Below are 23,346 nucleotides of genomic sequence, written 5' to 3' on the forward strand. Positions count from 1 at the left end.
AAGTAGAGGAAGGGTAGAAGAAGAAGAAGAAGAAGAAGAAGAAATAGAAGAAATAGAAGTAAAAGTCAAAGAAATAGAAGAAGAAGAAGAAGAAGAAGAAGAAGTAGAAGAAGAAGAAGTAGAAGAAGAAGAAGAAGTAGAAGAAGAAGAAGAAGAAGAAGAAGAAGAAGACTAAAACAAGCGTAGACTCTAGCAGAGCGCCCCCTGGCTTCATGGCAGGTAGAGAGGTGTGTGAGGGTGTGAGGGCGCGAGGGCCGGGCCGGGGGCCCAGGGTGGGGCCTGGGTGTTCTGTGGTTCTGCCGGGTCTCATGTTGTGCTGTGCTGTGGTTCTGGGCGGTGATTGTCCAGTGTCTCATGTCTCTCTGCTTCTCTCAGCACAAGCTGTGGTTACAGTGTGTTCTGGTCCAACACAGGTCCGTTCACCAGTCCAACCAAACCAACCCCCCCCCTCCCCCTCCCCTCCCACACACACCCACCCTCCCCTGATACCCCCGGACCCCCCCCGCCCCTCCCACCCTCCCTCCCGCCCTCCCCCCCTTCCCCTGGCGAGTCTGCGCTCCTCAGCTGCTTCCTGACATCAGGTTAATGGCTTGTTCCAGTTTGTGTCGCAGTTTGTGTTTACGGCAGTACCCGTCCCTGTCCAGCGCTGTCAGGATCTAGGGGGAGGGAGGGAGGGAGGGGAGGGAGGGAAGGAGGGGGGAGAGAGGGGGGGAGGGGAGGGGAAGAGGGAGGGAGGGAGAGAAAGAGGGAGGGGGAGAGAGAGCACAGGAGTCAAATACTGTCCACCAAAAAACCTTGTGTGTGCTTGGAATAGGAGTTTTACACAGTAAAGAAGTACACAGTAAATAAACAGCAAGTACACGGTAAGTAAACAGGAAGTACACGGTAAGTAAACAGGAAGTACACGGTAAGTAAACAGGAAGTAAACAGGAAGTACACGGTAAGTAAACAGGAAGTACACAGTAAATAAACAGGAAGTACACGGTAAGTAAACAGTAAGTAAACAGGAAGTATACAGTAAACAGGAAGTAAACAGGAAGTACACAGTAAGTAAACAGTAAGTAAACAGGAAGTGAGCGGTGCGTACCTCTTCCTTGTACTTGTTGATGTAGAAGTAGAGCTCGCTGAGCGCGCTGAGGGTGTTGAACTCGTTACCGTGGAGACGAGACTGCTCCACCAGGTAGGCGTCCATGTCCTGGTCGCTGATGCTCGGCATCTTACTGATGTCTCTGTAGTACCTGGGGGGAGGAGGGGGGAGTAGGGGGGAAGGGAGGGAAACATGCTCAGTGTCTCTCTCTACTGGCAGAAACCTTCTTATAGAACAGCTGTGCCTTTTTTACCTACTATAAGAGCCGCCTCGGGGGTCAAATGACCATAGTCTTTACAATGGGAAGCTGCTATTTACACACAACGGCCACTAGTTGGCCGTCTTGTAAATTAGCCTGCCTCCTACACAGAAACACTGGAAAATAGCTTCATACTAGCTTATCCTGATGTGATTTAGAAAATGTAAGGATACTGGGTGGTAGAACGCACATATCTAGGAAAAGTCATGAAAGGAGGGTCCTGAAATGTGATCGAGTGCAAAGATATAAAATGTTCTTTCAAATGACTACTCATGGCTGTTCTAGTGTTCCTTCTGGAAGAGGTCAGGAAATGACATCTCAGAGTGAAATCCTCCTCACTTCAAGCTCACATGAATCTAATGTCAGTTAGATTCATGTGTCCTCTGTGTCCATGATGTCCTCTCATCTCCTCCCCTCCCTCCATCCCTCCCTCTCCCTCCCTCCTCTCTTCCTCCCTCCTCCCTCTCCCTCCCCCTCCCCTCCCCTCCCTCACCTCTCCACCCAGCTCTTGTAGTTGGGGATGTCCTTGGCGTAGAGCACAGGGATTAAAGCAAAAAAATATCTCCTGACGGAAAAAAAAATTCAGGCCAAATCGGGGCCGGTGGCTTTCCGTGCGCAAAGCGCGCGTGCGATTTTCCGTTCTACGTTCAAATGCTTTGACTTTTCTTTCGAAAAATGTGAACACATTTCCGCGTTGTAGAAAATCAGTGACACATCGCTAGTCAACTAACACGGCTTGTTTTGTGAGCCTGCTAACAATGTAAAGTAGTGTTCTAGTTAACTAGGTAACAATGTAAAGTAGTGTTGTAGTTAACTAGGTAACAATGTAAAGTCCAGTGTTTCCTCTATATGCATTTATTCGTGGCGGGCCGCCACCAAAGAATTTCCTCCGCCACCAAATGATTCAGACTGTCCACTTTGATTCAGGCTGCGCAGAAAGGCAGCGAGTTATTATGACCGGAGAACAGAAAAAAAGCAGATTGAAGCTAGATTTAGGCCGCTTCCAGACCAACATTTCGTTACGATTTAGCTGTAGTTATTTACAATATGTTACAATGTTGCAATTAACCTCGTCGTTTGTGTTCGCACTGCAATCGAGACTCTCAACAGGCGCCCGGCGCGAGGCGACGCGCTTTCAAAACAGTTTTGTGATTGGTCCGAATTTAGCGGGACATTTGGATTTCAGGAAATCCCTCTCCTCTCTCTCTCTTAGCCCGTCGCCGGTGCCTTTAATCCCGTATCCTAATCGAAAACGGAACATCATCAGCGACGACTGTGGGTTATTGCATTTACTGCTGTTCTCTGGTTCATGTTCTTATACCAGTGCTCAGTATAGAGTATTTTAAATGAACATTCGTAATGTATGTCTCTGATGTTCATGGTCAATTAAATGCGGTGGTAGCTGACGTCGGCACGTTGCGCCATTCTGAGCGGCAGCAGGTCTCGCTGCTCTGTTTTTAATCTTTGTCGTTTTTTTGTTGTATAATGTCTAATGTTACAACCTCAGCCAGAGTTGTTTATACCAGAAGTGCCCTCTTTGCACTAAGAGAGACTGCAAAACATGAGGGTTTCAAACACTCATTACCGAAGGAACTACAGAAGAAATACCGGGGGTGCAAAGCTGGAGCGAAGCTAAAAGCTAAATCGAGGAGGCGGTGGAGATACAAGCCGTTTCTACCATCAATCGTAATGGGAAATGTTAACTCCTTACCCAACAAATGTGACGAGTTGGAGGCACTCGTGATGCATCATTCAGTGTATCGGGAGTGCAGCCTGATGTGCTTCTCTGAGAGCTGGCTAAATGACAACATAGCCGACTCATGTGTGGAGATCGAACTATTCATAGCAATATGCGCGGGGCAAAAATAATCTATTGCTTCTAAAATCACCACGAACAGAACGGCGGAGGTACGGGTAAACAGGGCTCATGTTGGTGTCCTCAGAGGTAAGAGTTGGTTTTCTTTAACTCAACTGATAGCATTACCTTGCTGTTGTTGTTTACCGAATGCTCCATCTGACTGTCCCACTGTGATTTTACTTGTGTAAACAGTAAATGAGTAACGTTAGCCGGTTCTGTGCGTGTACTCTCACGTAGGCCTACTTCGTATTGATCTTTCTGTGTGTGTGTGTGTGTAATGCGCGTTCCGCATGTTCCGCTGCAGCTGTAGGATATGTTGGTATTTGATCACCTTCTATATAAAATCACCTGCTCGGCTTTAATGACTTAACCGCTATTTAAGAAATTATAATTGTTGCCACCCTCTATACTAGTTTTTGGTGAAACCACGTCTTTGTTTTGAGCGCCAGTGCGCGTTTTATCCGAACGATAACCGCTCCGCCACTAATGTGAAAACTCCTGGAGGAAACACTGAAGTAGTGTTGTAGTTAACTAGGTAACAATGTAAAGTAGTGTTCTAGTTAACTAGGTAACAATGTAAAGTAGTGTTGTAGTTAACTAGGTAACAATGTAAAGTAGTGTTCTAGTTAACTAGGTAGCAGTCCAATCCATTTCGCTGCAGTATTTTGGCTTGACTAGCGAGTTTGTGTTCACCCTTTTCCATAGTTTTGAATAATAAATGTGTGGACTGACGATGTAGCGCAGCCTAACTTATTCTAATAATTATTTAACATACTTTTATTCTGATAATTATTCCCCGCTTCTCCCAGACTTACATGGTCACATTATTATTGGATTGGTTGTTTGCGTGCCGGGTGAAGTTAGCTAAACATTTAACCTGCTAGCTAGCAAGAGAAACATAATGTCACTCTCCAAAGGTCTAAAGAGGAAAGTTGACGGTGAAAACAGGGCATTTAAAGAGGAATGGACAGCGAACTATACGTTCATCCTACCTGGTTTCATCAATGCAAAGCCGTTGTGAGAGACTCACATTTTACGTGCTCACAATGAATGTTCCCTTCCACCTATACATGCGAGTCGTCCTTTTCGTCAATGAATGCGATAAAGACGCGCTAGAGGAATCGATTGGTGCATAAAAACCTTGAGAACTGCCGGATTAAAGTGACGTCCATAATAATAAATAATAATAATACATTAGACTTATAGCTCTTTTCTAGACACGCAAAGACGTCCATATCACCAGATAGCCAACAAATAGTGACCGATGGGAGATGCCAGTTTTCTCATTAAGTGAGATTTAATAGCCTAATATTATTTTTGCTATTTTTAATGAATGGCTCATTGTAATTATTATCCATAGTAATGTAGCGTGTTTGCTCTGTCGTTTCAGGAGCATATAGGCGTGGTGCAGTCACATTCACATAGCCTATAAGTAAACATTAAGTTTGAATGATTTACTGAGCTGGCGTTACTTTTTTCAAACCACACACCGCATGTCGGCTATTTCAGCACCACACATTGTCCACCTACTTATCACTATGAGGGGTTCAGCGTCAATGCACCCCCGCTCTGTTACTGTCGCATAGTTGTAGCCAATAAAGGCCTATATGTAGGCTATATAGGCTATTATATATCATTTATATACCTAATACCAACATCAAAATAGATTGTATGCCTCTACAAATCATATTACACCAGGTAAAATCCGTCACAACTTGGAATAAATCCGTCGCAACTTGGAATAAATTGACGGAAATCCGTCGTAGCGACGGAGAACTTTAATCCCTGAGAGCACCCTTCCTACCTCCTCCCACCCTCCCTCCCTTCCCCTCCCCTCCCCTCCCTCACCTCTCCACCCAGCTCTTGTAGTTGGGGATGTCCTTGGCGTAGAGCACCCCTCCTACCTCCTCCCACTCCCACTCCCACTCCCTCTCCCTCTCCCACCCTCCCTCCCTCCCCTCCCTCTCCCTCCCCTCCCCTCCCTCACCTCTCCACCCAGCTCTTGTAGTTGGGGATGTCCTTGGCGTAGAGCACCCCTCCTACCTCCTCCCACTCCCTCCCTCCCTCTCCCTCTCCCCTGGCCCCCCCCCCTCCCTCCCTCCCTCCCTCCCTCTCTCCCTCCCTCCCTCACCTCTCCACCCAGCTCTTGTAGTTGGGGATGTCCTTGGCGTAGAGCAGCTTGTTGGAGGGGGAGTCCTTGCCCAGGCGGTGTTCCGAGGTGGAGCAGGAGTCCATGAAGGTCTGGGCCACCACAGACAGACAGGCGTCGGTGATGCTGCTCTTGTGGATGTCGAACACGAACTGAGGGTTCTTGATCACGTTTACCCAGAACCGCAGTGGAAGGCTGGTGGAGAGAGGGAAGGAGGGAGGAGGGGGGGGGAGGAGGGAGGGAGGGAGGAGGGGGGGGGGAGGAGAGAGAGGTAGGGGGAGAGAGGGAGGGGAGGGAGCGAGGGAGAAGGAGAGGGGAGAGGAGGGAGGGAGGGGGGGAGAGGGAAGGAGAGAGAGAGTAAAGTAACAGTGACACACCATTATGAATTCATCTTACATTTACGATACTTCTGAATTCAATCTATGCAGCTCCTCTTCTGAGTCATTTATAACAGAACACCTGACTGTGAACACCTGATCTGAGTAATTTATAACAGAACACCTGACTGTTCTGAGTCATTTATAACAGAACACCTGACTGTTCTGAGTCATTTATAACAGAACACCTGACTGAGTCATTTATAACAGAACACCTGACTGTGAAGACCTGATCTGACACCTGCCGCTGTCTACGGAGAGAGAGGAAGGAAAGAGAGGGAGAGAGAGGAGAAGGGAGAGAGGGAGGAGAAGGGAGAGAGAGAGGAGAAGGGAGAGAGAGAGGAGAATGGAGAGAGAGGAGAAGGGAGAGAGAGAGAGGAAAGGGAGAGAGAGAGGAGAAGGGAGACAGAGAGAGGAGAAGGGAGACAGAGAGAGGAGAAGGGAGAGAGAGAGAGGGGAAGGGAGAGAGAGAGGAGAAGGGAAAGAGAGAGGGGAAGGGAAAGAGAGAGGAGAAGGGAGAGAGAGAGGAGAAGGGAGAGAGAGAGAGGAGAAGGGAGAGAGGGAGGAGAAGGGAAAGAGAGAGGGGAAGGGAGAAGGGAGAGAGAGAGGCGAAGGGAGAGAGAGAGGAGAAGGGAGAGAGAGAGGAGAAGGGAGACAGAGAGAGGAGAAGGGAGAGAGAGAGGAGAAGGGAGAGAGAGAGGGGAAGGGAGAGAGAGAGAGGAGAAGGGAGAGAGAGAGAGGAGAAGGGAGAGAGAGAGGAGAAGGGAGAGAGAGAGAGGGGAAGGGAGAGAGAGAGGAGAAGGGAGAGAGGGGAAGGGAGAGAGAGAGGAGAAGGGAGAGAGGGAGGAAAAGGGAGAGAGAGAGATTGGAAGGGAGAGAGAGAGAGAGAGGAGAAGGGAGAAAGGGAGGAGAAGGGAGAGAGAGGGAGGAGAAGGGAGAGAGAGAGAGAGGGGAAGGGAGAGAGAGAGAGGGGAAGGGAGAGAGAGGAGAAGGGAGAGAGAGAGGAGAAGGGAGAGAGAGAGAGAGAGGAGAAGGGAGAGAGAGGGAGGAGAAGGGAGAGAGGGAGAGGAAATGGAGAACAGGAGATAATGCAGGTCATTACGGCCCTGCTGAAGCGGTGATTATAGAGGCGGAGGGTTTATGAGCTGCTGGTGCCTCTCTCTCTGTGAAGCACCATCACCATCGCCACGGCAACACGCTCCACCATCACCATCGCTACGGCAACACGCTCCACCATCACCATCGCTACGGCAACACGCTCCACCATCACCATCGCTACGGCAACGTGTGGATGCTTGGACCGAACCAACCACCTCAGAAGACCTACATCTGCATCAGGACAGGGGGGGAGGGGGGGAGACCAGGGGAGGGAGGGGGAGGAGGAGGAGGAGGGGGAGGAGGAAGAGGAGGCCAGGGGAGGGAGGGGGAGGAGGGGAGAGAGGTGGGGAGACCAGGGGAGGGAGGAGGAGGGGACTAGAGGTGGGAGGACGAGGGGAGACCAGGGGAGTCAGGGAGAGGAGGGGAGAGAGGTGGGGAGACCAGGGGAGGGAGGGGGAGGAGGGGAGAGAGGTGTCGGGGCCAGGGGAGGGAGAGGGAGACCAGGGGAGGGAGGGGGAGAGCAGGGGAGGAGAGGAGAGACCAGGGGAGGGAGGGGGAGACCAGGAGAGGAGAGGAGGATACAGTCAGACAGGAAGTGATGCGGGGCCTCACCAGTTGCTCTTCCAGGTGTGGCGTACGTCGGGGTCGGTGATCTGCCGGCGATCGGCCTGCTCATCCAGGAAGTCGAACATGTACTTGATGGCCAGCGGGAGCGCGCTGCCGCGGTGCGCCGTGCTGAACACCGTCTCAAACAGGTCGTCCACGAACTTCTGGAGCGTCCCCTAGAGACGCAACACCAGAGGGGTTCAGAACCAATAACATGATGAAGACCAGAGGGTTCAGAACCAATAACATGATGAAGACCAGAGGAGTCAGAACCAATAACATGATGAAGACCAGAGGAGTCAGAACCAATAACATGATGAAGACCAGAGGAGTCAGAACCAATAACATGATGAAGACCAGAGGGTTCAGAACCAATAACATGATGAAGACCAGAGGAGTCAGAACCAATAACATGATGGTGACCAGAGGCTTCAGAACCAATAACATCCAACCGATTCATACACAATACACAAGACATCACACAGAGTGGACTAACATGGAAACAGCTGGAAAGCAAAGCACAGGACAGAGGACCCTGGCGAACTGTTGTCGACGGCCTATGCTCCTCCAAAAGGAGCGATAGGCGTAAGTAAGTAAGTAAGATTCATACACAACAAAAAAAACGGGTTTAATACACTATCAGATTAATTATTAGGAACTATTATTATGAATTATTAATACATTTTATTTTCTAACCATCGTTATGTTTTATTAGATTGAGTTAGTTTGTTTACCCACAGTGTTGAACACTGGGTCGTCTTTTTAACTGCGTACAAACACACAAAACGCTGGGTCTGTTTGGGCAAATTAAACTGAACGTTACCAAGGCAACCAGTGGTGAGGTCACAGAACGATGTAATAATAATAACATTGACAAGATAAATGGATGTATCCATGGTAACGATGAGGCTGAACCGTGGTGGAGAACGAGGAGGGCTGGTTAGAACACAGTCTGCAACACCGGGGGCTACAGGTGATACAGGTGACCCTGAGGGGGCGTGGTGAGTGAAGAGAGAGAGGACCAGGTCACCTGACGTCACCAGAGGTCAGAGGTCATGCTCCGACCAGCAGCCATTTGATCACATTAGATTCAACCTTGTTGTCATTGCAGAGTTACAACGTAACATATGTGTGGTGGCCTGGGAAAACCCTTCACATGGTGGCATTTTGACATTTTCATTTTTTTATATTTCCATAAATTAGAAGTTCTCAGCTATTCATAACTGGTTGAATGACTGAGATAGCCCTTTATTTTAAAAAGTTATGAGCATTTTAATGTAGCATGTCAAAAAAAGTGAAAGGGGAGAAATCCTCCCCTTTCTCCTCCGGGTCGGGGGAGGAGCCTATGCAGATCGGCCGGTCTCGTTTGTCTGCTTGTGATGCGGTGGTAGTCTGCTCGCCTCGTCGGTATGCGAGGGACAGATCCATTTGTGTGTCTTCTAGTTAAGATTTTATTACTTTATGCTTATTGTGAGCATCAGTAAACTGGCAATAACACAGGTGGAAGTATCGTCTCTCCTTTCGCTCATGTGTGCGTGCGTTGCTTAACTGAGAATGAGACACGTTCAACGTGACGTTGTTTCGCTAGCAAACTACCCGCCACAAAAACAGCAAAATAAGTACTTTCTCTTTTGTTTTCTTAAAATGTTTATTCACCATAATGTAGTATGGAGTTCAAAGTACTAGAATACCACATAATATCAAAATCGCCAAAATCGCGATTTCCATCTATATTTGCTCTTTGCCACGAACGAACGCCAGCGACATCCGACGGGTTTTCCCAGGCCACCACACATATGTTTAGCTCTAGGCACAGGGTCAGCCATAGTCAGCGCCCCTGGAGCAATTAGGGGTTAAGTGCCTTGCTCAAGGGCACAACGGCAATGGTAGTAGGCACTTTAGATGTGATGCCAGCAACCCTCCAGTCACCAGCTCATATGCAGCTCCCTCCTGAGGGAGGGGATCGAACCAGAAACCTTCCGATTGCCAGCCGGCCTCTCTAACCTCTAGACTACCACTATGGGGGACGGATACGGGATAATATTCTAGTATTAGTTATTAGTTATGTAAATTACTACAGGTGAAGATATTCTGATGAGGTATCTCTTGCCAAAGACACCTCTCAACGCAAGTAGTACAAGATTAACAACACAGTAGAAATAATCTCAACCCGTTTGGATAAAAGAGAGGTAAATATTAAGTAAACAGGAAGCGACGAGGAAGTAAACAGGAAGTGGAGAGGACATAAACAGGACGTGAAGAGCACATAAACAGGAAGTAAAGAGGAAGTAAAGAGGACAAACAGGAAGTGGAGAGGTCATAAACAGGAAGTGGAGAGGTCATAAGCAGGAAGTGGAGAGGACATAAACAGGAAGTGAACAGGAAGTAAACAGGAAGTGAAGAGGACATAAACAGGAAGTAAACAGGAAGTGAAGAGCACATAAACAGGAAGTAAACAGGAAGTGGAGAGGTCATAAACAGGAAGTGGAGAGGTCATAAACAGGAAGTGAACAGGAAGTAAACAGGAAGTGAAGAGGACAAACAGGAAGTGGAGAGGTCATAAACAGGAAGTGGAGAGGTCATAAACAGGAAGTGGAGAGGTCATAAACAGGAAGTGGCTTCCTCTACCTTGGTGGCCAGCAGGCGGGTCAGGTAGATCTCAGACACCATCTTGCTGCCGCGGTCCCCCTCCCGCTGGTCCGAGTGCTCGTGGTTCTTGACCAGGTGCCACAGCTTGGTGCCGCTCTCCTGGTCCGGCGTGATCATGGGGGCGCGCGACCGCAGGCTGTCTGGGCTGGAGGACGTCCTCAGCAGGCTCTCTGCACACACACACACACACACACACACAGACGCACGCAGACACACAGACACACACACACACACACACACACACACACACACACACACACACATTAGTAAGTGAATCATCGAATCAACAGTCACAGCAGGAAAAAGTCATCTTTGGCTATTGGTAGTTGTCGTGCTAGAAGAAGGAAGATTTTTATTTCTTATCTCTTTTAAATTGGGTTTGGTCTGGGTTGGACTGGTTTGGCCTGGGTTGGCCTGGGTTGGTCTGGGTTGGTCTGGGTTGGTCTGGGTTGGTCTGGGTTGGTCTGGTTTGGCCTGGGTTGCGTCTGGGTTGGTCTGGGTTGGTCTGAGTTGGTCTGGGTTGGTCTGGTTTGGCCTGGGTTGCGTCTGGGTTGCCCTGGGTTGGTCTGGGTTGGTCTGGGTTTGGTCTGGGTTGGTCTGGGTTGGCCTGGGTTGGTCTGGGTTGGTCTGGGTTGGCCTGGGTTAGCCTGGGTTGGCCTGGTTACCTACCGTAGCGGCTGAGGGAGCGTGTGAAGGTGAAGCTGTTGGCGATGTTGTAGGCCGACACCTGCTTCTGGACCAGCGCCACCAGGGACCCGTCTGTCACCTGTCAATCAAACAAACAATCAAGCAATCAATCAATACATCAGTCAGTTATTTGAGTTGATTATTCCTCCCCTTTAATTTTATATCGTTGGAAAGCCTGATTAGTCACCTTTACAACGAGGTACAACTTGTAAGGATCATGCATTTATTGAATGAGCAACACAGCTAAACGTGTGGGTAGCGGGCCAAATTTTTTTGCCAAAATCCCCTGCAATATTCTTCTAGTGGGCCAGTGTGTGTGAGTGTGTGTGCGTGTACCTGGTAGTGGGCCAGTGTGTGTGTGTGAGTGTGTGTGTGTGTGTGTGTACCTGGTAGTGGGCCAGTGTGTTGAGTCTCTTCCAGTCACTCTCTATCTTGGTGGTGACGTCCTCGTCCTGCAGCACGATCCTGGTCAGCCTGCCCTGCCTCCACTCTGTTACACACACACACACACACACACACACACACACACACACACACACACACACACACACACACACACACACACACACACACACACACACACACACACACACACACACACACACACACACACACACACACACACACACACACACACACACACACACACACACACACACACACACACACACACACACACACACACACACACACACACACACACACACACACACACACACACACACACACACACACACACACACACACACACACACACACACACACACACACACACACACACACACACACACACACACACACACACACACACACACACACACACACACACACACACACACACACACACACACACACACACACACACACACACACACACACACACACACACACACACACACACACACACACACACACACACACACACACACACACACACACACACACACACACACACACACACACACACACACACACACACACACACACACACACACACACACACACACACACACACACACACACACACACACACACACACACACACACACACACACACACACACACACACACACACACACACACACACACACACACACACACACACACACACACACACACACACACACACACACACACACACACACACACACACACACACACACACACACACACACACACACACACACACACACACACACACACACACACACACACACACACACACACACACACACACACACACACACACACACACACACACACACACACACACACACACACACACACACACACACACACACACACACACTCATGAGTCCACCCTGCCTCCATTCTGTTGGGTGTTGTGTGTTATCCCTCCATGTTGATGTGATCCTTAGGGGTATCAGTGTCTTAGCAACAGAGGGATTAACCTGCCTCAGAATGAAGCGTCTAGTAACGTCCTTATCAAACGGGACACGAGGTGAGTCTCTGTATGTCTGTAGAACTAACATAGAAGTTCAAGGGGTAGGTTTGTTTTTAGGGGTAGTTCTAGGTGGTTCTAGCTGGTTCTGGGTGGTTCTAGGTGGTTCTATGCTTTTTAGGCTGTTCTAGGTGGTTCTAGGGGTAGTTCTAGGCTGTTCTATGATGTTCTAGACTGTTCTAGGTGGTTCTAGGCTGTTCTAAGTGTGTCTAGGTGGTTCTAGGCTGTTCTAGGTGATTCTAGGTGGTTCTAGGCTGTTCTAGGCTGTTCTAGGTGGTTCTAGGTGTGTCTAGGTTGTTCTAGGTGTGTCTAGGCTGTTCTATGGGTAGTTCTAGGCTGTTCTAGGTGGTTCTAGGGGTAGTTCTAGGTGGTTCTAGGTGGTTCTAGGGGTAGGTACCCAGGTCCATGTCGTCGGCCTGCGTCCTCTGGGAGTAGGGGATGCCCTTGTAGACGGCGTCCAGCAGCTTGTCCTTCACCTGGGTCACCGTGTCGCAGTTCAGCACCTTCACCGGGACCTCCGTCCCTGCCTCGCCCTCCGGGGGGATGCACATCAGAGTCTGGGGGGAGGGGGGGGGGGGGGAGAGGAGGGGGAGGGAGAGAGAGAGAGAAAGATAGGTGGAATAAGGTGTTAGTGAATAGTGTTTTTGTAAATGTATCAAGGGTGTTGGAAAGTGACTGTGCTGATGTAGTGTCTAGTCATCAGGAACACATCATGTCAACTTTACACATGTAGAGGTAGACATGTCAACTTTACACATGTAGAGTAAACATGTCAACTTTACACATGTAGAGTAAACATGTCAACTTTACACATGTAGAGGTAAACATGTCAACTTTACAGATGTAGAGGTAAACATGTCAACTTTACACATGTAGAGGTAAACATGTCAACTGTACACATGTAGAGGTAAACATGTCAACTTTACACATGTAGAGGTAAACATGTCAACTGTACACATGTAGAGGTAAACATGTCAACTGTACACATGTAGAGGTAAACATGTCAACTTTACACATGTAGAGTAAACATGTCAACTTTACACATGTAGAGGTAGAGTAAACATCATGTGTTAAAAGTGTATCATTGTCATTGTGTTATTGTGTTATGTGTGTATGTTGATGTATAATGTTATTCTACTACTATAGAGTCAGACAAGGCCAAATCAGAGAGCAGCGCAGGTGGTCCAGATCAGAAGGAGAAGAAGATTACACCCAGACAGCAAACATCTCCTCCTGTTCTGTCCTTCATCCATCACTCTGAGCGCTTATCAATAGTCGCCCGGGCAACCACATTAACTGCCCGTCGATAATGAAGATTTCATCTGTCTGAAGACAGTCAGAGGGAAGGGCAGAGAGGTCTGGCCCCGGCACAGAGACGCTCCTCTGGTCAATAGAAAACTGACATTGACCTGACTACAAACACGGACTTATAGGACTGGTGTGGCCCAGTTAAAGGCAGGGGAGGTCTGTGTCTGTGTGTGTGTGTGTGTGTGTGTGTGTGAGAGTGTGTGTGTGTGTGTGTGTGTGTGTGTGTGTGTGTGACCAAGTTAAAGGGAGGGGAGGTCTGTGTGTGTGTGTGTGTGTGTGTGTGTGTGTGTGACCCAGTTAAAGGGAGGGGAGGAGGTCAGCGATGGAGAGATAATATGTCTCTAACAGTCGCGTGTTAAGCGTTTCCTTCACGGCTCCATCAGTCACATGATGAACACACCAGACTGAGACTGATTCTAGATCCTTCTGCTTGTTTATAAAGCTCTCACTGGCACAGCACCAGAATATGTTCAGACCTTGTGCTAGCATATCAGCCCAATAGAGCTCTCAGGTCTTCTGCTAGCATATCAGCCCAATAGAGCTCTCAGGTCTTTTGCTAGCATATCAGCCCAATAGAGCTCTCAGGTCTTCTGCTAGCATATCAGCCCAATAGAGCTCTCAGGTCTTCTGCTAGCATATCAGCACAATAGAGCTCTCAGGTCTTCTGCCCCCAAGTCGTACAGACCAATCTCGTTGCTCTGTGTCCCATTTAAGATCTTGGAGAGGATGATCCATAGCCGCATCGAGCCAGTGGTGGACTCACAGCTCCCACGGGAACAAGCTGGTTTCCGTCGTGGAAGATCAACAGCAGACCAGGTAACACTACTCTGTCAGGACATCGAGGACAGCTTCCAGGACAATGAGAAAGCTGGGGTAGTGTACCTGGATCTGACTGCTGCATACGACACCGTGTGGCACCGGGGACTTCACCTGAAGCTGCTGAGGACAATACCGGACCGCCACATGGTGAAGTTCATCATGGAGACACTTTCCAACCGCAGCTTCATCTTACAGACCAGCAGTGGCCAGTGCAGTAGGCTCAGAAGACTGAGGAACGGGGTACCGCAGGGGTCTGTTCTCTCGCCGATGCTGTTCAACATTTACATCCACGACCTACCTGATACAACATCTAGAAAGTATGGCTACGCAGACGATCTTGCCATCATGCTGAGCCGACCAACGTGGAAGGCGATGGAAGAGGGTCTTAACGTAGACATAGGCACACTGGTAGCATACCTTCGAAGGTGGCGTCTACAACTCAGTGTCGGAAAGACAGTCGCAGCGGCATACCACCTTAGCACCAGAGAAGCCAGGAGGGAACTTGAGGTGCGTGTTGACAACAAATGTCTGGAGGTCCAGCAAGCCCCGAAGTACCTTGGAGTGCGCCTGGATCGGACATTATCCTTCAAGCAACACCTGGAAGAAGTCAAGGCCAAAGTGACATCCAGGGCCGCGCTGATCCGCCGCCTTGCTGGTACAACCTGGGGAGCCTCCGCTAAGACGCTAAGAATATCCACCCAAGCCCTGGTCTTCTCTGCAGCGGAATACTGCGCCCCAGTCTGGAGCAGAAGCCCTCATGCGAGAAAGGTCGACGTGGCTATCAATACCTCCCTGAGAATAATAACTGGATGCTTGAAGCCTACCCCTGTGTCCCTCTTGCCAGTCCTCGCGGGAATAGCACCGGCCGGCCTCTGACGGGAGGCTGCCACCCTCGCCCTGGCCAGGAAGGCACAAAAGCATGACTGGCACATCCTGCACAACACCACCATAACACCAGCACCTCCAAGCCGACTCAAGACCCGCCACCCTTACAACAAGGCAGCACAAGCCATGCTCAACTCCACCTCTGAGGACATCTCCAGAGATGCATGGTTTGCAGCAGCTTGGAAGCAGGAGTGGGAGTCAGCCGGGCCCTCCCGAATCCACCGCTACATCTGGGACCCAGGAGATGGCGCCATTGGAGGAGATGACCTACCACGCCGGCAATGGACCACACTGAACCGTCTACGAACTGGTGTCGGTCGCTTTAAAACATCAATGAAGGCGTGGGGCCTGGCGGACAGTGCGGCATGCGAGTGCGGTGACCCAGAGCAGACCGCCGACCACATAATCACCATCTGCCCCTTATAGACCACCCTCAGAAGCCAGCCTCTTCGACCTAGAACCAGAGATGCGGGCATGGCTACGCGACACCGAGTTGGACCTCTGACGTTACACGAAAGAAGAAGAAGGTCTTCTGCTAGCATATCAGCCCAATAGAGCTCTCAGGTCTTCTGACGCTGGTTTTCTCTGTGTACCACATGTACAAAAGAAGAGATTTGGTGAGGCTGGGTGGTAGAACGCACATATCTAGGAAAAGTCATGAGAGGAGGGTCCTGAAATTTGATCGAGTGCAAAGATATAACATTTTTCACCCTCATGGCTGATTAAATGTCAACTAACACAGAGTCACAATGATACCAACAGGTTATCCTCCCCCACCTCTACCCCCACCCCCTACCACCACCCCCCCCCTCCTCCCCCACCTCAGAGGTTATCGTTGTGTCACTGTTTACTGGACACGGTCATCAGTGATTGAATCTCGCTCCTCTGTTTAGCTAAAAGTCTGTTGTGAATACATGAAAGTTAAACACAATGCTACGCTTTGCGATGCTAACGTTGACAGATGCTAATGTTGACAGATAGTAAACATTGATTTGCTACCATGGTGGTCATGGTCTGCGTGGTTGTGTGTGTGTGTGTGTGTGTGTGTGTGTGCGTGTGTGTGTGTGCATGTGCGTGTGTGAGTGTGAGTGTGTGTGTGTGTGTGTGTGTGTGTGTGTGTGTGTGAGTGTGTGTGTGTGTGTGTGTGTGTGTGTGTGTGAGTGTGTGTGTGTGAGAGCGAGCGAGCTTAGGCGGTGTGTGTGTGTGTGTGAGAGTGTGTGTGAGTGTAAGTGTGAGTGTGTGTGTGGGTGTGTGTGTGTGTGTAGTTGTGTGTGTGTGTGTGTGTGAGTGTGTGTGTGTGAGTGTGTGTGTGTGTGTGTGTGTGTGTGTGTGTGTGTGTGTGTGTGTGTGAGTGTGTGTGTGTGTGTGTGTGTGTGTGTGTGTGTGGCTGGTCTGGTGCTGAGGGAAGGTTCTGGTTTACTGCCGGACGATAAATGTCTTGATTAGTTTGAGTCATTACCTCCCCCCTCCTCCCCCCCCCCCCTCCTCCCCCCCCCCCCCCCCCGCCTCCTCCCCCCTCCCCTCCCCCGCCCCTACATGAGTGGCTTTGTTCCAGCATCAGCCTCCGCTAATACACCCCCCCGCCTCCCCTTCCTCTAGAACATGACAGGTGCGTATGCGTTGCCAGGTAGGAACATGGCAGGTGCATCTGCGTTGCCAGGTAGGATCTCACACCCCTGTGGAGAGACGGGAGGCTAGGAGGAAGCTAGTGTGTGAGTGTGTGTGTGTGTGTGTGTGGGGGGGGGGGGGGGAATGTCTGGTTGTGTTTTTGTGTGTGTGTGTGTGTATAAGAGGTGTGTGTTGTGTGTGTGTGTGTGTGTAGGATTTGTTGAGAGAAGGGAAGCTAGGAGGAAGCTAGTGTGTGTGTGTGTGTGTGTGTGTGTGTGTGTGTGGGAATGGCTGTGTGTGTGGGAATGTGAGTGTGTGTGTGTGTGTGGGAATGTCTGTGTGTGTGTCTCTGTGTGTCTTTGTGTGTGTGTGTGTGTGTGTGTGTCTCTGTGTGTGTGTGTGTGTGTGTGTGTGTGTGTGTGTCTTTGTGTCTCTCTCTGTGTGTGTGTGTAAGAGGTGTGTGAGGTGCTCTGTGTGTGTGTGTGTGTCTCTCTCTGCGTGTGTGTGTGAGGTGCTCTCTCTCTGTGTGTGTGTGTCTCTGTGTGTGTGTGTGTGTGTGTGTGTGTGTGAGGTGCTCTCTCTCTCTCTCTCACCAGCTGTTTGTAGTCGATCTGCTGTCTGATGAGTTTGTCCTCGCTGAGGGAGTAGCGCGCCTCCCCTGTGATGGCGTCTATCGGCCCCTTCTCCATCTGCTGCTTGATGGCACAGTACAGCATGAAGAGCGGCTCCCCCGCGCACTCCTGAGGGGGTGAGAGAGAGGGAGGGGGGAGAGAGAACATGTGAGTAGGAGAGAGGAGGGTACAGAGGGAGAGAGAGAGTGGGAGAGAGTGAGAGAGGTAGAGAGAGAGAGGGGGGAGCGTGTGAGTGTGAGAGGAGGGTAGAAAGGGAGAGAGAGAGAGAGAGGGGGAGAGAGAGGAGGGTAGAGAGGGAGAGAGAGTGGGAGAGAGAGAGAGGGGGGGAGCGTGTGAGTGTGAGAGAGGAGGGTAGAGAGAGAGAGGAGGGTAGAGAGAGGGAGAGAGAGGGGGGGAGCGTGTGAGTGTGAGAGAGGAGGGTAGAGAGAGAGAGGAGGGCAGAGAGAGGGAGAGAGGAGGGTAGAGAGAGAGGGAGAGAGAGGGGAGGGTAGAGAGAGAGAGAGAGGAGGGTAGAGAGAGAGAGAGAGGAGGGTGGAGAGAGAGGAGGGTAGAGAGAGAGAGAGAGGAGGGTAGAGAGAGAGAGAGAGAGGAGGGTAGAGAGAGAGGAGGGTAGAGAGAGAGAGAGGGGAGAGAGAGAGAGAGGAGGGTAGAGAGAGAGAGAGAGGGGAGAGAGAGAGAGAGAGGAGGGTAGAGAGAGAGAGGAGGGTAGAGAGAGAGAGAGGGGAGAGAGAGAGAGAGAGAGGAGAGAGAGAGAGAGGAGGGTAGAGAGAGAGGAGGGTAGAGAGAGAGGAGGGTAGAGAGAGAGAGGAGGGTATAGAGAGAGAGAGGAGGGTGGAGGGAGAGAGAGAGAGGAGGGTAGAGAGAGGGAGAGAGAGAGAGAGGAGGGTAGAGGGAGATAGAGATAGAGAGAGAGAGAGAGGAGGGTAGAGAGAGAGAGAGCGGCGTCTCTTTTCAGAGTCGTTAGCGAGGCCTGCAGTCAGTAATTAGCCACTTAGGGCCTCTGATGACTAAACAGTGAGGCAGAGGAAACACTGTTATTTACTTCTTAGAAAGCGATTAATGTGACATCATTAATTACAGCCTGACACCCGCGCACAGCTCCAGCAGAGAGGCCGACAGCCAATCACCTCACCCCTCTCCGCCTGCCAATCATCTACCTTACATGTTTACATTCCTGCCATTTAGCAGACGCCTTTATGCAAAGCGACTCACAACTTGTCTAAGTAAGTAAGTGAATCATCTGTCCGTCAGTCGTCAATGAAACATGATCTATGCTAGGACCAGGGACAGTTGACAGTCACAATGCTAGAAGAGGGAAGAATTATATTAGGATTGTTTAAAATGTTAAATGTGTATTTATTTATTTTTTACTTTATTTACAGGAGAAGAGGTCTTCAGGAGGGACAGTTAAGGTGTAGTCTGAAGAGATGGAGGTCTTTAGGAGGGACAGTTAAGATAGATGAAGAGATGGAGGTCTTCAGGAGGGACAGTTAAGATAGATGAAGAGATGGAGGTCTTTAGGAGGGACAGTTAAGATAGATGAAGAGATGGAGGTCTTTAGGAGGGACAGTTAAGGTGTAGCCTGAAGAGATGGAGGTCTTTAGGGAGGGACAGTTAAGGTGTAGCCTGAAGAGATGGAGGTCTTCAGGAGGGACAGTTAAGGTGTAGCCTGAAGAGATGGAGGTCTTTAGGGAGGGACAGTTAAGGTGTAGTCTGAAGAGATGGAGGTCTTTAGGAGGGACAGTTAAGGTGTAGCCTGAAGAGATGGAGGTCTTTAGGAGGGACAGTTAAGGTGTAGCCTGAAGAGATGGAGGTCGTTAGGAGGGACAGTTAAGGTGTAGCCTGAAGAGATGGAGGTCTTTAGGAGGGACAGTTAAGGTGTAGCCTGAAGAGATGGAGGTCTTCAGGAGGGACAGTTAAGGTGTAGCCTGAAGAGATGGAGGTCTTCAGGAGGGACAGTTAAGGTGTAGCCTGAAGAGATGGAGGTCTTCAGGAGGGACAGTTAAGGTGTAGCCTGAAGAGATGGAGGTCTTTAGGAGGGACAGTTAAGGTGTAGCCTGAAGAGATGGAGGTCTTCAGGAGGGACAGTTAAGGTGTAGCCTGAAGAGATGGAGGTCTTCAGGAGGGACAGTTAAGGTGCAGCCTGAAGAGATGGAGGTCTTCAGTCGACGGAGGAAGATGAGAGGGAGTGACTCTGCATTCCCGACTCCTCAATCAACCCACCGTTTAGGAAGTGGACTAATATTCAAATCGAAACCCAAAAAATCCAAAATGGATGCCAAGAAGAGTAGTGAGTATTATGGTCTGGCTGTGACAGCTCTGCTGAGTCAAGCCTCTCTCCAGGCAGTGTCATTTATTAACGTTCGCTAAAACAGCGACGGAAACGCCACGATTCAGAGCGACTAAGCAGATTTCGGGGTTGTCAGAACGTCTCGGGACTTGATGAGGAATTACACACTGTTACTGTTACTGCTGCCTCGTACCGAAGAAACTACCAGAACCTTCTAAAGACCGACCTCCCTCCCAGAGAGACACGCAGCTCGCTGAGATCGACAGAAAAACGGTTGGTTTCTTTTTTACATATCTGTGCTTTTTTTTAATGTCCGTTTTAATGTCTTTAATGGTTTTCTCTGAGTATGAAAAACCTGGACGCGGATTGGGGAATCGAGGTTTAAGTTGAAGCTTGTGGAAACATTTCAGGGTAATTACTCTGGGAGGGGAGGGGTGGGGAGGGTTTGGCTGGGGCCGTGGTGGGACGGGGCCAGAACACTTTAACATCTGCCCTGTGCAGCTTAAACACCCCTGGCCGGGGGCCAAGGCTGCGTTCGTTCCAAGAGGCTTTTTCAGGCCTGAGCGCACAACAGGCCTGTTGATGCTTAACACCGCTGTCCAGAACACACAACAGGCCTGTTGATGCTTAACACCGTTGTCCTGAACGCTGCTGTTGCTGCCCTGCTCATCCACCCGCTCACTAAAGGCCTCCGACCAGGAGCTCCTGGTCACGCCTAGGACCAGACTTCTGGAACTCTCTGTCTGTCTCCTAACATTCTGGAACTCTCTGTCTGTCTCCTAACATTCTGGAACTCTCTGTCTGTCTCCTAACATTCTGGAACTCTCTGTCTGTCTGTCTCCTAACATTCTGGAACTCTCTGTCTGTCTGTCTCCTAACATTCTGGAACTCTCTGTCTGTCTGTCTCCTAACATTCTGGAACTCTCTGTCTGTCTCCTAACATTCTGGAACTCTCTGTCTGTCTCCTAACATTCTGGAACTCTCTGTCTGTCTCCTAACATTCTGGAACTCTCTGTCTGTCTCCTAACATTCTGGAACTCTCTGCCACCTAACACTCTGGAACTCTCTGCCACCTAACACTCTGGAACTCTCTGTCTCCTAACATTCTGGAACTCTCTGTCTCCTAACATTCTGGAACTCTCTGCCACCCAACATTCGCAATATTGACACTCTCACCACTTTCAAATCCAGTCTTATAAACACACCTTTTCACAATGGCTTACTTGGTTTGATCTCCTGTATTTAGTTTGTTGTTATATCTAATTTAGCTGTTTTTGATCTCAGTTGCTTTGTTGATTTTAATGTTTTGATATGTGGTTTTAAACTGTCTTGTAAGGTGTCCTTGAGAGCCTTGAAAGGCGCCCATAAACAAAATGTATTATTATTATTATTATTATTATTATTAAAAGGGGACAGAGCATTTGAGGTGACGGCCCCAAAGCTTTGGAACGCCCTCCCCGCCTGACCTGAGAGACTCTGGAACACCCTCCCCCCTGACCTGAGAGACTCTGGAACGCCCTCCCCCCTGACCTGAGAGACTCTGGAACGCCCTCCTCCCCCCTGACCTGAGAGACTCTGGAACGCCCTCCCCCCTGACCTGAGAGACTCTGGAACGCCCTCCCCCCTGACCTGGGAGACTCTGGAACGCCCTCCCCCCTGACCTGAGAGACTCTGGAACGTCCCTCCCCCCTGACCTGAGAGACGCGCCCTCAGAACAAATTTTTAAGCGGCAACTTAAGACACATCTATTTAGACAGGCCGGCAGTCACCTATAGCCTTCTTATTGTTACTGTTTATGTTCTGTTTATCTCCTTCCGTCTCATTTCTGTTTTGTCCCCTTTCCTCTCCTCTCCTCCCCTCCCCTCTCCTCTCCTCTCCTCTCCTCTCCTCTCCTCTCCTCTCCTCTCCACTCCTCTCCTCTCCTCTCCTCTCCTCCCCTCCCCTCCCCTCCGCTCTCCTCCCTAGACACACACACACACACACACACACACACACACACACACACACACAGGACTCACCTTGAGGAAGCGGTGCAGCAGGAAGGTGAACCAGTTGGTGAGCATCTTCTCTGCCACGGACTCAGTCCTGCAGGAGAGACACACTGATCAGACTACACACACACACACACACACACACACACACACACACACACACACACACACACAGTCCTGCAGGAAAGACACACTAGTCAGCCTCTACACACACACACACACACACACTCTCACACACACATTCGCGCACGCATGCACACACGTGTGGTGAGCATATGGCCTGGTCTCCTGGGACAGTCACACATCTGATCACACCCAAGGACACCAGGGGAGGCTGGGGGAGGTAGAACACCAGGGGAGGCTGGGGGAGGTAGCAATATTAGATATAGTTTTGCTATCAAGAAAACATAGCTGAAAGTCTCTGCCAAATATTATTGACAGAAACGGATTTGAGTTTAATCTGGTCTACAGAGCGATCCCTCTGGATGTGTGGGATTAAAAAACATGCTGAGTCATCTTCAGAAGTATTAAACATCTCCTATCATCTCAGAAGTATAAACATCTCCTATCATTTCAGAAGTATAAACATCTCCTATCATTTCAGAAGTATAAACATCTCCTATCATCTCAGAAGTATAAACATCTCCTATCATTTCAGAAGTATAAACATCTCCTATCATCTCAGAAGTATAAACATCTCCTATCATCTCAGAAGTATAAACATCTCCTATCATCTCAGAAGTATAAACATCTACTATCATCTCAGAAGTATAAACATCTCCTATCATCTCAGAAGTATAAACATCTCCTATCATCTCAGAAGTATAAACATCTCCTATCATCTCAGAAGTATAAACATCTCCTATCATCTCAGAAGTATTAAACATCTCCTATCATCTCAGAAGTATTAAACATCTACTATCTACTACTATCCAAAGCGACTTACATCTAATGCATTTGTCTAAGTAAGTGAATCATCCATCCTCCAGTCGTAGCAGGAACAGTAATCTATGCTCAGGCCTGGAGCCATTGGCAGTCGTCGTGATAGAAGAGGGAATCTATTTCTTTGACATTGGGGAAACAATACAGGGGGGTAGTAGATGTCTCAGGAGGGACAGTTCTCTGTCTGTCTGTCTGTATCTCTGTCTCTCTGTCTGTCTCTGTCTCTCTCTCTCCCTCTCTCTCACTCTCTGTCTCTCCCTCCCTCTCTCTCTGTCTCTCCCTCTCTCCCTCTCTCTCTCCCTCCCTCCCTCTCTCTCTCTCTCTCTCTCTCTCTCCCTCCCTTCCTCTCTGCCTCTCAGTCGTCGTGCCAGACAGAAGAAGGAGGAAGAACATTCTAGAAGCAGGTAAGAAGGGTCAGAACATCGTCGGGTCAGACCAGAACATCTCATCTCACCTGCGCAGCAGCAGCTTGGGGTGGTTGCGGTTCTCCAGGTTCTTCTCTATGAGGTCGGCCAGCAGCTGCTTCAGCACCATGGTGGCATAGTCCATGCGGCCCTGCAGCGCCCCCATCAGGAGGGAGGCCACGTTGCCGCGGTCGCGCATGCTGAAGCTGCGCTGCTCCTCCAGCGTGTGGATGAA

At 49.6% G+C, this 23,346-nt stretch overlaps 1 protein-coding gene across 1 annotated transcript in view; it reads right to left on the reverse strand.

Moving 5' to 3' along the window:
* Positions 1-560: 560 nt before the first annotated feature.
* The window catches only part of plxna3 (plexin A3), a gene marked incomplete at both ends in the record, with an annotated part of 131,111 nt that continues 108,325 nt past the window's right edge, over positions 561-23,346 (reverse strand). The window contains 11 exon segments of the mRNA XM_080527515.1: positions 561-656; positions 1,088-1,238; positions 5,336-5,548; positions 7,441-7,610; positions 10,063-10,253; positions 10,753-10,849; positions 11,157-11,260; positions 12,630-12,789; positions 17,446-17,592; positions 21,793-21,859; positions 23,162-23,344. Of these exon segments, the coding sequence (XP_080383641.1) occupies positions 561-656; positions 1,088-1,238; positions 5,336-5,548; positions 7,441-7,610; positions 10,063-10,253; positions 10,753-10,849; positions 11,157-11,260; positions 12,630-12,789; positions 17,446-17,592; positions 21,793-21,859; positions 23,162-23,344 (1,579 nt within the window).

The sequence above is a fragment of the Nansenia antarctica genome (assembly GCF_963989245.1).
Source record: "Nansenia antarctica genome assembly, chromosome: 3".
NCBI classification, from domain to species: Eukaryota; Metazoa; Chordata; class Actinopteri; order Argentiniformes; family Microstomatidae; genus Nansenia; species Nansenia antarctica.